Raw genomic sequence first — 16,528 nt, forward strand, 5'->3', positions numbered from 1 at the left:
TTATGCATATGAATTTCCTGTTATTACTTTTACACTGAAAAAATTAATAAAAATCAATAAAACTGGCAATATTTCATTCAACGTTTCACTTATTAAAATCATATTAACCTTATAAATAAAAAAGTAAGGTACATATTCTATATATATTTTGAGTTAAGAGAAATGGTGCTTTATGCGTTGTTCTACGCGAGTGTTATATCAGGCTCTTATGGAATCAATATTAACCAAAGGAAATGTAGTTTGGGGTGTAAGAATGCTCTACTCTACTTGTTACAAAAAATATTTTCTCAAGATAATTCTTTAAAGAATATCATGGATCCTAGTGATTAAAGAGTTAATAACCTTGGCCAATCTATTGAATATATAACCGTTATATCAAAAGTCTTATAAGGTTTGGATTTGGAAATGTAAAATTTGAAAAGGTTATTAGCCATTATTTTATTGGTATAAGAGCAAATATAAACAATATGTTTCTCATTCATAGAATGTCATATTTTGCAACTCAGGGGTATATTACACATGATGTCTGAAATATTTAATTTGCTGCCGAATAACCTAAGCAATGGTGTAATAGTTATTATCGCAGAATGTTTATCGCTGCAGACTTAACATAAAAAAATCAGACACAAATTCTAGACTATTTAATGCAAAATATCCTGACACTTCGGGACTATTACGTCTTCATCAAAGAAAATAGATAATTTTTTATCTCAACTGTACACATTATTTGATTAAGTGGCGTGGTAACTAATTGAATTCTTAGATTTTATTTGGTTTGAGGATTTTTTTTTACACTTTTCTCTTTATTATAGCTAGAGAAGAAGCCAGTTTGCAAGCATTAAACCAAACATCTGGAAACAGCCTGGTAATATACGGCAGAAATATACCTACCGTAAAAGAAATTATTAAGCAAAACAGACACAAGTTTCAATATGAGCCAAAAGGTCCTTTGGGCGCCTACATAAAGTTAAAAGACAAAAAGTGGGCTGTGGCGGCCGAGGGTTACCTAGGGGGAGGAATGCTGAGCGCTTTTACGGTTGATAACCAACAAGATTGCAACTTATTGAGGCAAATATTCGCGCAATATTTGCAGGGCGAGCGCCAACCCACCATCATTACTTCAAAGTTCCTTAAAACTGTAAGATCTCGTTTTTATTAATTTATATTTTATATTTTCTTATATTTTTTTTTAGAAACATGACGTGCGTGATAATTTAGTGCAAGCGCCAAGGGATTGTATATCTTTATATGACGCCCTGATAATTCATGATGTGGTCGTTTCAAATTGTATAGTTGATCAGATGTCTTCTGAGAATATATTGCTTATACCTAATGGGGAGAGGGCCATGGAGCTGATGTCTGATAGGGTAAGAATCGAATTTCAGTACATTCATTTAATTATTATAATATAATATATACAGGATTATCTTTTAATAACGGATAAGATCAATAAAAAAAGTTTTTGTTCTTTTGAAAAATTCCTAGGACACGTCGATTTAATTTTCGGATCTGGCATATTTTGACATCAGATGTAAGTACATAGGGTGTCACAAAAAAACACAACAGAATTTTTTTTTGTTCTTAAATGAAACCTCCTATATATTGTTGCCTTTTTGGATTCTCCGGAAACAATCTGGACATGTTTTATGTATAATGCCCTATACTTATCTGCAATTGTTCACGAAATAGTTACGTTTAAATAATAATTATAACACGTTATTGGCACAGAAATTGATAAATTATATTCCATATCCTTAAAATTTATTTTATCAGATAAAATAAAGACCGACATTAACAGCTCTGTAGTATTCAAGACGATCGATAAATTCTTGCTGTACATATTCAACTATATCTTTATAAATATTTCTAATTACATTACTAATACGATCATTGAGGATATCAAGCGTGTTTGGTGTTCGAATTATTGACTTAATTATTTATCGGCGTAATTTGAAGAGACCAGAAGAAATGCAAGCTAAGCAATCGAAAGGTCCGCGGCGAGACTAGTGATGCGAAGAGTCCGGATTAATCGTCCGTTCAATCCGAATATCAAATTATTCCGAATCAATCCGGAGATCTAAATCGTCCGGATACACGCCGCCCGTTCGACCGACAATGAAATATAAGCTTGCACGAAGTTCCACGTTCCACCGGCTAAGAGAATCCGAATTAAATCGTCCGGACAAATACCCCGGCAATCGGCAATATCGTTGCGTCGCCGTGTCTAAACCTATTGCTTTATCTATCCTTATTGTACTCATTTAGAAACATAAGAGACAATATGAACGCTCAAACTTTTTAAGGGTCGCCTGACCTTCAGAAGTTTTTTTGTAAACAAAGCATTTTTGTAGTGATATTTTGCATCGTTTAAAATACATTTGATTTATTACATACATAATTAGCTATTTTAGTTTTAACATCATGTAGAAATGCGTAAAAACGAAATGTCTAATGGGTTGCATAATGCATACCTTATATTCGAAAAACAGCTATAAAAAACGTTTATCGGACAGTCGAGCATCGAGCCCGAAGGCCGAAACATGGAATAATTTGCCGAACGGGCGAGACATCGAGCGGATGAATTAATCCGGATGAAAAAACCGAATTTTCAATTCATCCGAATCAATGCTGTCCGGATATTGAATTAATCCGGATTTTTACAACACTAGGCGAGACCCTCGGTTTATTTTTCTTTCTTTTTCTAAGAACTGTTTGTGTAGGCAAAGGGGGATCGTGGTCGATTTTGTGACGTAGAACCGTTTTTGTGGTTGTGTTTAATATTTTATATAGTCAGTATAAATTAGACCTTAAGGCTAAACGGAGCGCTGGGTTCTTTTTAATTAAATGACGTAAAATTGCTCAGAACTTTTTTGATTTAACATACCTAACGCAATACTACAAGTGGGACACAAGTGGTTGCGTAAAAGTGCGTCTTACGCGCAAAACATGTGGCTTATCATGTATGTTGTTCACTCCATTTTCGACATCACCCCAAAGCAAATAGTCCAATGGATTAATTTCAGGTGACTTAGGTGTTTATTAAGTAATTGTATTAAGCTCCAACATGACCGAAAGATCTAGCAAAACTCGTTTCTGCATTCTGAAAAAGGCAGCATTTTCTGGTAGCTTTTACTTCTTTAATAATTTTGTTATAGATACTCTATGATATGTGTTATTCTCAAGAACTACTAAATAAGGTTGCAAACATATTTTTAATTTATCTTAAAGTTTCAATTTTTAAACTTTAATTCACATTTACAGCGGATGCACAACCGATTCCGAATCAAAGTGAAATTTGACAGATTAGCGTTGACTTTATGGGTAAAATTGAACTGGCCGCCAATTCCAGATTAAATTGATCTCCAACGGTTGCACGTGTTTTCATATAGCAAGCAATGCTATCACTTTAATACTTATCTAATTGGTTGTAAATTGTTCATTAAGTTTTTATGAAATGAAAAACCGCCTGGAGAACGGGTTATTGAATTGTCACAATTACGAGCCCTAACAACTATATATTAGAACAAGTAGTTATTTTACGAATAAAATTCCAGTTTACCGTAATTCTTTTAATTTATTTTTTTTTTATTTAAAAATAAATTAATAATATTTTTTATGTTTTAGAGAATTATCTTTAAGATTTAATAAAATTTTGATATTAAATAATATTTATTTAAGTGTTTGATAATTAAAAAATGTTGACAACTAAATGTTGTAACATGGGTTGCTTTTGCTCAAATTTTTCCAGTTTTATTAGCATGATGCGAAGATGGCTTTGAATAAACAAAAGTAAGTAGTGCGTTGTCAACAATAAAAATTTTGATGCGTCACTTGACCATTAATAATCAATTACTGTCATTTTTATTACGAGTAAAATACAATAATGGCTCGTGGAAAACCTACTGATCTAAAAGTGCGAGAAATTATTATCCGGCAGTATCATAAAGGGAAAAAAATGCGAGAAATCCCCAGTGAATTAAATGTTGCAACAACTACTATATTTAATATTAAAAAATATGGTGAAACTACCAGTATTAGTGTTCGCGGCAAAAGTTCAGGACGTCCAAAAGTTGTTTCTCAAAGAAATGTAAGGAACTTGATTAAAATTTGTAAGTCGGGAAGAAGAAATACTTTATGAGAAGTAACTGCAAGGTGGAATAGAGAAAGTGGGGTAAATGTTTCCAGAGAATGCTGTCGCAAATATATCCACAAGAGCGGTCTTAGTTTTTATAAGGTATGTTTAATAGGCTGTTCTGTGCTGTATTATTTTCATTTTTCTCATTTTTTCGCCTAGGCCAAAGAAAAATTATTGTTAACGGAGACTCAAACGGTAAGGGTAACGATTCCTTTCTTAGAACATTGAAAGGCTAGAATTAGTAAACAACAACTTTGTTTGAGTCCAACATGTGCACAGGGGCAAGAGGGGTGTTTTATTTACAAACATATGTGTCGATTCTCTGTTGTCAAGTCGACACAAATTTCCAACGGAGGAAATTTTTAGCTATATTTTAACAAACATTATAACGTTAATTTAACTTATTTCTGTTATATTTTATAGGAAAATTTAAAATAAAAAGTATAAATACTACAATTAACCTATTTTAAGAATAAATATAATATCCTTAAGCAAAAAAAAAACAAAATTATTAACATACTTATCCCTAAAACTGCTTCTAAAAAATTTGAAGCGACAACACCGGAGCTTAAGCGCCTAAACCATACGCGTTGTGTCATCTCTCAAACGGCTTTTTGTTTATATTCGGGATTCGTGTATTTTCTTTAATTTTTGGTTTAAAAAGGAAAAAAGGCCACGTTTTAGTGTTTTTTTAAATTGCTAGGATGGCAAAAACTTGTGTCGTTTGTGCCGCATCATGATAAAAACGTGATTCAAGCCGATCTTTTCACAAGTAAGTACCGATACTTTCATAACATCACATCATGGGGTAACCATCATCATAAACGTAGAATAGGAGATCTTATAGATATAAACCTAATAAAAATTTGAATGTGAAAGTGTGCGTAAAATACCAACATATTTATATTTTTAAATCTAAATATTTTTTTGAACATATTCATCTATTAATAGGCTATAAAAGATGTAAAACTAGAAATTTGTCCCTAGTTTTATTACAGGATTTTATGTTTTTTTTTGTTGTTTTGGCAGAAAAAATGCATAATACCTATGTACCTATCTATATATAGTTTGATATCTATGCATAAAGTTAATTTTGTCTTTCTTTTTTTACCTTATTGCAACTTACAATAATATATATAGTAATTGGCACCACATATTAATTTATTACTGTAATTTTTTTCTGCTTTTTGATTAAATATCAAATACTTATTATAGATTGCCCAATGATTATGCCCAAAGGGAAAAAATGGGTTTCATTAATGGAAATCAACACATTTAAAAAGAACATATTTGTTTGTTCAGATCACATCCTTAGAAGTGATATAAGGGAGATAATATTATCAGTAGCCAGACTTTATTAAAAAAATCAGCTCTACCTCAAAGGTAATTTTTTTAAATATATTTTTCTAGTATATTTATAGGTATGAGTATATTTTACCTTAGAATTATTGATAAAGGTTTGCATGCTTTTATTTACTACATTATGTAAGCTAAAAAAACAACCTTTTAAAACTTGTGCTTGGGCTATGTTGTAAAACATACAGCTTCTTCACAAAAAGTATTAGTGTTACTCATATAAGATTTATTTATACCTAATACTTATTAAATTAGGTATGTGTGTAAAACTATTTTTTTACTAGGATTTCTGATGCACTGGTTAAAAACACAGCAGCCAATAATTCAGTTAATTTACCAAGTGATTTACCCTTCAAAGCTACAGGGGTAGCTTTCCTGAAGAGTGCAAAAACTTCTTTAGCTTTCAAAATGGTATATAGTACAAACAGTGAAGCTAATATAGACACGTATGGATAATTAAAATAGATTAATATTCTTGATACACCAAATTTTGTATCATTACAGATCTGATCATTCATCATCAATAATAACTGCATCTGAGAATTATAGTTCTACAGTAACCGTGGAGTCTAGGTCAACAATTACTATTTCTCATCCAAGCCGTTTTTGTTTAACTGCTACACATTCCCTGACTCTGCCAAGGAAAAGGTATAAATACACTCAAAATAGACTACTAGTTTTATGCCATGTATCATCCTATTCTATATATCTTATTTAAAAGTGATATGGTATTTTATTGTATTATATTTGTTTAATTAAATGCAATTAATCAAATGTATGACATTACAAAGATTCTCTATAATAACATACATTTTATTGATCAATTGGATTATCATAATACATTTTTTTAATTTTTTCTTTTTAATTTTGGTAATACTATATTTTTATGTATATTATTCTAGGGTAAAATCAAAATGATATCCTGAGGACCTAAGCACTGATGATTCCACCGTTTCAAGAGCTTAATCACTTGTCACCAGATTATGGAAAAAAAATAAAGAACAAAAAATTAAAATTCGAAGATTGCAACAAGCAAATTTGCGCCAAAGAAATTAAATTAGATGTCTCAAGTCATTATTAAAATACTTACATGAAATAATAACATGATTTTATGGAAAAGCCCAACATACTACATATTTTATTTGACTTGTAAAAGCACTTGTTTGTATATTACTACTAATAAACTCTCTAATCTAATCCATTGTACATAGTCTTTATTCTTAGCTTTGTTTTTTAGTATAAATTAATATGATATAATATTTGGTATTAGGTATTATATAGGTCACTATTAAATGTCTTAAAACCATTATACAGGCTAAATACTCATAATAAAAATCTTATAACCTACAAAAAACCTGCAACTCCTTCACTATTTGAACATCCTTGTAGTTTTAACTTTTTCCGCTGAAGCAATACTGTCCCTTTGAAAAAGTCAGCAGCATAGAAGTATATATTATGTGATGTAAGTAAGTGATGTAAAACTGAGTTTTGTCCAATATAACAATAACAATAAAATTTTGCAAAATGTTAAAAATTTGTGTCTTAAAACATGATTTATTAAGAAATCTATAATATTATATTAATAAAATATTTAATTTCCATAAAAATGCTTTGACAAAAATGCTGCCTTTCATTAGGACCTTCCTCTAATGAAGTCCATTAAAAAAAAAAACACATAAATAGCTCATAAATGGTAATATTACTTATACTCAAACTCTTTAATTATTAATTAATAAAAATTTATCAGGTAAATATTTGTTGACGACGTCACTGGTAAAGAGTGCTTGTATCTGTGACATAAACAATGCGATCGAGCGGCGTTGCGATGCCATTACCGTTTTCTCGTTTCTTCGTACTTTATTTTCATTTACTTAACTTATATTGACTTCGATATAGAGTATCTTATCAAATTTATTTTTAAAAAATGCTTGATATTTTATTAAAGGAGAGCAGTAGTATTGTTTTGTGCCTTCGGAAACAACTGAAAATTTTGATGATATTATAAAGTGATTTTTGCCATTTCTCTATAAGCACTTGGCATCATTGCATCAGAGATGTTGCAAGCAAACAAACCTGCCCATAGTTCCACGGCATGCTACTTCTAGCCTTTCAATGTTCTAAGATTCCTTTCGTTACATTTGGGCCAAATCAAAACTCGCGTGGACGAAAGAAAATTGGAGCAAAGTTATTTATAGCCACGAAAGCAAATTTGATGTCTGTGTCGGAGATTATCGAAAGCGTGTGATTCGCGACAAAACAGAAGCATTCCATAAGGATTGTCTTAAAAGGACTGTAAAGTTTCCACAGGGCATCATGGTGTGGGGTTGTATGTCAGCTAAAGGGTTGGGAACGTTACACTTTATTGATGGCATAGTAAATGCAGAAAAATATCAAGACATTCTCGAACATTCGCTTTTGCCAAGTGCAGCAAATTTATATCCATCTGGAGATTTTAATAATTTATTAATAATAAATAAATTATAAAAACAATACTAAACATTATAAAAAAGCTTGTTCATTTCATATTTATGATTAAAAAAAATTTAATAAAATATCTTTGCTAAATGGGCATTTTATTTCAAAATCACTGCTTGTTCCAACATATAGTTGTTAGGGCTCATATAACCAATCTGGACTTCCACATCATAAGGAAACTTGTTGACTGGCATAATTATAAATAAACTTTGGAAACTTAACAAAACTAAGTTGTATTAAAAGACAAAATCTACAGGGTGTCCATTTTGGGTACTTTTGCGGGATATCTCCGTTATTTTTAGAGATAGAGAATTGCGGTTTTCGCGATACTGTTCTACTTTTTCGTAAAACTAACGATGCTGTTAACAAAATTTTCATAGCCCTTTTATTATTTAAGATACAGTACATTTTTGAAATTTTTGCATTTTGGAACTCCCCTCGTATCTCCGTTATTTTTAAAGTTTTTGTAAAAGTAAAAACTCATTCTTATAGATTTTTTCCATAGAATCTAGTGGTGTAGATATATTTTTTTTTGATTAATAGTTTTGGAGTTATAAATCAAACTTATGTTTTTCTAAACGGAACACCCTATATATTTATAGTTCATAAAATTGGCCTTTTTTTACCATTTCAAAACTATATAACAGTATGGACTTATTTTCAAAAATACGCAAATAATTGACAATTTCCTAAATTAAATGCATAATTTAACAGTAGGCCATGAATAACAATAATAGACAATAAAAAGTTACAAATTAATAACGACGAATGGGGAATTGCATCATTCTTTTTTTTTTGTAATAAAAGAACATAAAAAACAAATATATAATGCTAAATGAATTACGTCTTGAAGTTCTATTAGATTATTGGAGTATCTTTTATACACTTGTACTTGTATACCCCCATAATGAAAAATCTAAAATCGAGAGATCGGGGGACCGTGGAGGCCATCTAATAGGTCCATTGGTACCTATCCATCTTAGCAAAGTTATTTTCAAGAAATGCTCTTTCTAGCCCACAGTTATGACTTGGGGCACCATCTTGTTGTAGGTAGACAGTGTTATATTGGGCTATAGAGATTTTTCCCGGAAGTTCTGGAATAACTTCCTCAAGTATGTCTAGGTACCTACGTGCTGTAAGACCCCCTTCAAAAATTCGGTACTATTTGTTTTCCCAAAATAACACAAGAAACTCCAACTCCAAAGCGTCCTTGTTGTGTCCTTTCAAATATTAAATATCTATTTTCTGCATGCCAGTTTCGAGTATTATGGCGGTTAAAAATGCCGGCATTCATCAGACCATATAACGAGTCTGCCAAATAAGTTGTTGGCATCAATTTGCTGCAAATACCATTGGCAAAATAGCGTTCCGCGCTCGGCATCGCCAGGATGTAAATGTGTTGAACTATGTTAAATTTGTATGGATAATACTTATATTTTTTTAAGATCGGTTGTGCGTCAGTTTTTCGCACTCCAATGTCTTCATCTTCTTTCGATTTTTCTGCATGAGCTCCAGGGTGTCGCTTCTATATACCCTAAAACATCTATTTCTTTTTCTTCCCTATTTTCTTTATTGTATGCTTTAGAACGCGGCTGAACAAAAGATTCGTGCTCAAGTAAATTGTCCTTTAAACGAGCAAATATTCCAAAAAACGGTAGCCTTCTCTCTGGATATCTAACAAGCATAAAATTACAACATTAGAAATTGGTAGGTAGTCATATAACAGCTTCTAACTTACCTATGGAGATATAGTTCCGAAGCTTCTTCAGCATTTTCCTTGCTTTGTATAAAACATACAAGCATATCATATTTTTCATAATTTTCAAATGCTGTAATTTTTTGGAGTATAAACTCAATCAAAAACAGAGAAATGTCAATCAAAACCCGAAGATAGTTGACATTTATTTATTTATTTGTAATTTTTTTGTTTCTTGTTATAAATAGCCATGGCCTCCCATTAAATTATGAATTTGATCATTTAAATTTAGAAAATTCTTATTTATATCTGTATTTTTGAAAATAAATCCATACTGTTATAAATTTTTAAAAAGGTAAAAAAAGGCAAATATTATGAACTATAAATATGCAGGGTGTTCTGGTTAAAAAACATAGGTTTGGGTTATAACTCAAAAACTATTAATTATAAAAATATATATCTACACCACTGGGTTCTACAGAAAAAAATCTATAAGAATGAGTTTTTACTTTTACAAAAACTTTAAAGATAACGGAGATACGATGGGGGTGCCAAAATGCAAAATTTTCAAAAAATGCCCTGTATCTTAAAAACTAAAAGGGCTATGAAAGTTTTGTTGACGGCATCTTTAGTTTTACGGAAAAGTAGCATAGTATCGCGAAACCGCAACTCTCTATCTATATCAAAATGGGACACCCTGTACATACATACATATGTAGGAAGCATGACCATAAAAAAACCAAATACACAAACCAATACACAAGGAGCTAACCAGTAACGTATATTCGATTCTAGAAACTAAAAAAAAAAAACTCAAAACTCAAAAATGCTTCATTGTCAATATAAACATAGAAGTTGTAGACAAAGCCAATAGACTGTACATTAAAGGAATCAAAACGAGAAATTAATTTAAAATAAAATAGAATTATATAAAACTTTGAAAAATGCTTAAATGCTAATCATTAAAAAATTCACCTAAACTATAGTACGCTTTACTAGCAAGAAATATTTTCGTCCTTGTAACTAATAGTCTCTTTCAATAATTATCAGTACGACCATCGCAAATCATAGCACTTACCAAAGCCAAAAGCAAGCGGCACGCAAAACCAAGTTAACTTTACTTTTTTAGACTAAGTTTAGAGTAATTTGTTTAGACCGAGTTACAAGCTTGATCCATGAGCTGGTAAATTGCCCGGAAATTCAATTCAAAGGAGTACAAGCACCAGAAATTTACTTAGAACAACCATTTATTATCAGTATTATAGTATTCAGAGTGATTGTAATGACTTGAAACTATTTATAGGCAAACGTCCCCAGAAACTGCAGACAAGGGATTACCATAACTGGTGACAAATACTACCCAGATCCAGACTACAAAACTTACGCGTCCACTTATCACAAGGCGCGTTATTTACAAATCGATACCAAAGAACATATCCAGTAAGTCACTTATAATAAGTGGGTTTCTTCATATAATAATAAGTCCATTAAATATAATTCTTCTAAACATTATTATTTAGGCATCTTCAGGAAACTATCCAAGCCTTGAAGACCAGACGGCAAACTGTGCATAACCAACTAAAATCCCTGCAAAGGGATATAAACAATCAAACGTTACTACAAAAAGAGTTGGAGGATAAAATCCGGAGGGTCACCGTGGCCAAACAGCAAATTAGAAAGCAATATGATGAGTTGAGCACCGAAGCCGAACCGGAGGTCCATAATTTGCAAAATCTCGTAAGTTTATTTTAATATTTAACCTTTGAACTTAACAAAACATATATTTTGTGCTTCTAAATATTAAAAGACAAATGTCTGAGAATTACAATTTCGAGGCAGTTTTACAATTTACTTACTATAATTATAATCTTTCCTCAATCAAACGTTGGCTTTTTAAGAAGGCCAGTCTGTATTTACAAAATGGGCTTGTTGCCGACTTTTTTTTTCGCAATTTTTTTTATAGAATTCAACAACACTCCTAAATAAACTGTAAAAATTTCAGCTTTCTATGTATATCCAATCTTTAGATATTCGAGGTTAAATATTGAATATCCGTAAAAGCCGCTCCCTCCATTTTTTACGTCAAGCCGCAGCAGCTCTCTGCGGGCGGCCGACCCCGAACGCATTTGAGTCGGACATTTCAGTGTTTTTGATGTTATTATTTGTTATTATCGTCTAGTTCGCCGCTATAAAAATGAGTCTATTTTGTTTGATGCCTGAATGTAATAAAACACTATTATTATTAGTTAAACTATTGTTTTGGTCAGTGGAGTTTTGTGCAATGTTTTCAGTCGAACGAGGCTTCATAAAGGCAGATTCTGGGAATTTACCAGAAGTAGATATGTTCATGGTGCTGGATTATTTTAATAAAAATAAAGACTTTATAAGTTCGGAAATGCGTGGAATAAAATTGATAAGGTAAGTAGTAAAGTTATAGGTATAATATACCACTATAGTAATAGGTAAAAATAATAGAGTAAAGAGTGATAGGTAAAGAGCGTCTCATTTTAAGTAAGATAACAAAATAACTTTGGCGCTGGCGACTATACTGCGCTTTTTTCATATAAATACTAGTATTAATGTGAAAAAAGCGTGGGTTGCTCGATATATGAAAAAAAAATGGCACAAAGCGCCCCACGCTTTTTTCACCTTAATACTAGTATTTTCCGTTTATTATTATTTTCAGCTTATATTAAAAATTATTTTTTACTTTTTAGTTTGGTATGCTCTAAAAGCGTGTTTTTTTAAACTATATTTATTTATTGTTATTATTATAATTATTTCTTTTTGGATAATTTATTAGATTGCTATCTACGTATTTAAAATAATTTATTTTATAATAGGTGTATTGGGTTAGGTAGATCAGCTTTGGCTAGACTTATATTGGCTTAGACGCCTATGTACATTTTTGGTACTAATAAAGACAATAATATTTATTTAAAATAAATCTTCCGATTTGATAGGAAAACCATTAATTTCAGGTCTGGTAGAAAAGACTATGGTGATAATGCCATTGGATATGTACAAGTCAAACAGCAAGGAGTACTTTGTGAACTAAAAGCTAAAATTACGCCAGAACATAAAATAAAGTCAAAAAATTACGACATGTTCTGTGTTATTAACACTAATGAAAAAGAAGTAGTGGCAGCAAAATGTCAGGGCTGTGCAGCGTCAGAAGGAGGATGTAAACATGAAGTAGCATTTTTGATGTGGTTGCATCGACGTAGTGAAGAACCTTCTCCAACAGAAAAAGTATGTTATTGGAAAAAGTCAAAGTTATCATCTGCTCCGATAACAAAAAGAATTATTTCATCATCTGATTTTGGAAAAGAAATTAAAGCGGTGTATAATGATTGGGTATTACAAGAATATATATATACAGGGTGTCAATTTGAAAACTTCCCACCCCTATTATCTCGAAACGGGTGAGGTTTTTATAAAATCGCTAGGACACGTCGATTTTATTATCGAGGGGGAATAATTTTTATGCAGAAATCACTTCGCCTCTTTCAACCCCCTACCCCCCAGAACCTCCCTCTCAAAAATCTTAAATGGCAATAGGGGTTGAGTGATACCTCATTTGAAAGAACTTTTTATTCTCTACATTTTGGCACCTTATTTTTTAAATTTGAGTGCTGCGTTGCCAAGTTAGGGTTATTTAAACATTGTTAAATTACTTATTATTAAACATTATTCCTGTAAGTGTTTTAATTACGTTAAAGCTATGATTTGCATTGAAACATGTTATTTAGGTTAATATTATTTTTACTAAACATTTGCATAGCCGTTACAATTATGGTCTTTACAAAAGCACGCCTAAAATTTATTTTATTAACACATCTACTTAAGAGGTGTTCAAAGTGTTCTCCATTGTTCTCCAAACAAAAATAAAGTCTATTCTCAAATTCTTCCCGAACATTCTGAAATACCTCTTCTGGAATAGCCCTACTTGCCTCTGTAATTCTTCTTTTTAAATCTTCGATATCATCAGGCTGAGTTTTGTAAACAACCGATTTTATGTGCCCCCATAAAAAAAATCTAACGGCGTTAAGTCTGGTGACCTAGCAGGCCATTCTATCGGTCCCCTTCTACCAATCCATTGGTTAGGGAATCTGTTATTCAACCACTCCCGCACTGGCCGAAAATAATGCGGCGTAGCTCCATCTTGCTGAAAGTGTAGTTCGTTTTCTTGCAAAATGTTACCAACTTGATTTTCCAGTTCAGTTGTTATCAAAGGATCAATTACATCTTCAAGTAGGTGTAAGTAGAGCTCTCCAGTTAAGTTTTGTTCAATAAACAACGGTCCTATAACAGCATTTCCAAGAATACCAGCCCAAACATTAATTTTTTGTGGCCGCTGTGTAGCACCCTCTCTGAAAATGTGGGGATTGTCCTCACTCCAGTATCGACAATTCTGTCTATTGACATGGCCGTTTAGGAAAAAGGTACATTTATCACTGAAGCAAATGTTGCTTACCACAATTGCACGAGTGTTTATTAAGTTGGACATAATTTCGCAAAACTCTATTCTCCTATCAAAATCGTCGTCATGAAGTTCCTGTAAAATTTGCATCTTGTACGGATGATATTTATGTAACTGTAATGCTCGTCGTACAGTTTCATGTGACATTCCAGTTAGACGTGCTACTGTACGGAGAGAATTGGTGGGTTCTGCAACGAATGTTTCCAAAATCTCTACTTGAGCATCTTCGTTTAAAACACGCCGACTTGCCCTTTTTTTGTTTCCAACTGAACCCGTTTCATTAAATTTAGCTACTACGTCCAAAATGTATCTGTGACTTACATTACAATTGAGATTTCTATTATTAAAAACTTCTGCCGTTCTTCTTGCGCATCTTCCTTGCTCGCCATAAATAAAAATCATTTCAATTCTTTGCCTAAGCGTGTATACCATAGTAACTAACAATAACACACAAATTATCGAAATAAATTTTAACTGATTTAAATACCTAGTGACATTGACTGGTAGGAAAGTTCACTAAATACTATTTTAAATTTCGGATCATATCATCGAACTGTATTGAGACGAATTCCATTGCAAACGAAAATAAACAAAAAAGAAAAAAAATTAAATGTTTATCTTTCATGACCAAAAGAATTTGTCGGATTGATAAACACTTTCAGTGAGAAATGCACCGGTTCGCTTTATGATCAAACACGTTCCAATAGAAATCATAGCTTCAACGTATTTAAAACACTTACAGGAATAATGTTTAATAATAAGTAATTTAACAATGTTTAAATAACCCTAACTTGGCAACGCAGCACTCAAATTTAAAAAATAAGGTGCCAAAATGTAGAGAATAAAAAGTTCTTTCAAATGAGGTATCACTCAACCCCTATTGCCATTTAAGATTTTTGAGAGGGAGGTTCTGGGGGGTAGGGGGTTGAAAGAGGCGAAGTGATTTCTGCATAAAAATTGTTTCCCCTCGATAATAAAATCGACGTGTCCTAGCGATTTTATAAAAACCTAACCCGTTTCGAGATAATAGGGGTGGGAAGTTTTCAAATTGACACCCTGTATATACAGCTAAAAGGCAGAAAATTGAAAATACCTTAATGCATACATTGATAAATATCGGATCTTTCAATCCATAGCTTAGCAATTTCATACAAAAATTCATTACAAGCACAAATAAGCTCAACATGCTGTGTTAAATTTATTAAAACAAAAATGAAAAATCAGTTAATTTTAGATGTAGAAAAAGATACTAGAAAACAGAGTGAGAGCAATATTTGGCAGGAAATGAGATGTGGGCGAATTACTACATCAAAGGCTTATGCTGTGACCAGATGTCGAGTTTTAGATGGATGTTTAGTCGAAAGCATTTTAGGGGCAAAACTTTTTCAAACAAAAGCAATGAAGAGGGGATTAAATCTGGAAAGTGACATTTTAAAAGTATTGGAAAACCAAATGGGGTAAAAATTCTCGAAAGCAGGAATATTTCTTTCTCAAGAAAATCCTCTAATAGGTGCCTCTCCTGATGCTATAAATAGTACATCTGTAGTTGAAATTAAAAGTCCAACAACCGAAAAATCATGTTTAAATTACATAGATTCCGACGGAAATATTAAGGAAAAATACTTGTATCTAATTCAGATACAAATGTATCTTAGTAATAGAGCGCATGGAATTTTTGTCATCTCACATACCGATTTCGAAAAATCAAAAAAAAATACAATTAAACATTGTGATTTTGATGAAAAACTTGTGAAATCTGTAATAAAACAACTGAATAAATTTTGGTTGGAAAACATTTTTTATAAAATAATGTAAAATATTATTCTGTGTACTTATTTCACTAAATAATCTTGTAAATTAATAATTCCACAAACTATTTCCACTATTAAATCTAAATATTTAACTAAACTTAAATGAACACTAGCATGAAGTTGAAGAATGGAAAATTCCCTTATTCGAGAAATCACTCGTTCAACATATATTTTTAAGCTTGCAATTCTTTTTGATTCTTTAACTTCATTCTTCGAATTTTTTTGACTTGATGAAACAGATGGTGGTCTAACCAGTTGATTATTATTGGCTAAAAGTTGATTTTCGAGATGCTTAAACCCTCGGTCGGCCATTACTTGAGCCCCTGGATCTAATTTTGCCAAAAAAGTTGATTCTTCAAGTATCATTTTATCAGTAGTTCTACCAACAAAGCCACTAAAAATGTAAGAAATAAAACCATTTGGTGTACATGCTATTAAATATTTCATAGTGTTACAACCTTTATATTCTGACCATGAAAGAGACTGTAGTATTGGGTTGCTTGGTTTTTGTATCGATATTTCAAAACAGTCAATAATACATTGAACATTTTTATATCTATGCGTAAAGGGAA

General features: G+C 31.7%; 3 protein-coding genes across 7 annotated transcripts in view; all 3 read left to right on the forward strand.

Annotated features, from left to right (window-relative positions):
* The window catches only part of LOC126747854 (proteasomal ubiquitin receptor ADRM1 homolog), a 421,821-nt gene that overhangs the window by 203,912 nt on the left and 201,381 nt on the right, over window positions 1–16,528 (forward strand). The window lies entirely within an intron of this gene.
* Window positions 1–16,528, forward strand: part of LOC126747911 (ER membrane protein complex subunit 7 homolog) — a 325,016-nt gene that overhangs the window by 92,856 nt on the left and 215,632 nt on the right. The gene's annotated exons all lie outside the window — the stretch shown is intronic.
* LOC126747800 (structural maintenance of chromosomes protein 6) overlaps window positions 1–16,528 on the forward strand; it is an 83,812-nt gene that overhangs the window by 41,138 nt on the left and 26,146 nt on the right. For both annotated transcript variants that reach the window (XM_050456624.1, XM_050456635.1), the window contains exons 6-9: window positions 813–1,138; window positions 1,194–1,367; window positions 10,966–11,102; window positions 11,183–11,399. In XM_050456624.1, coding sequence (XP_050312581.1) covers window positions 813–1,138; window positions 1,194–1,367; window positions 10,966–11,102; window positions 11,183–11,399 — 854 coding nt within the window. The remainder of the gene's footprint in view (window positions 1–812; window positions 1,139–1,193; window positions 1,368–10,965; window positions 11,103–11,182; window positions 11,400–16,528) is intronic.

The sequence above is a fragment of the Anthonomus grandis genome, chromosome 2 (assembly GCF_022605725.1).
Source record: "Anthonomus grandis grandis chromosome 2, icAntGran1.3, whole genome shotgun sequence".
Classification (NCBI taxonomy): Eukaryota; Metazoa; Arthropoda; class Insecta; order Coleoptera; family Curculionidae; genus Anthonomus; species Anthonomus grandis.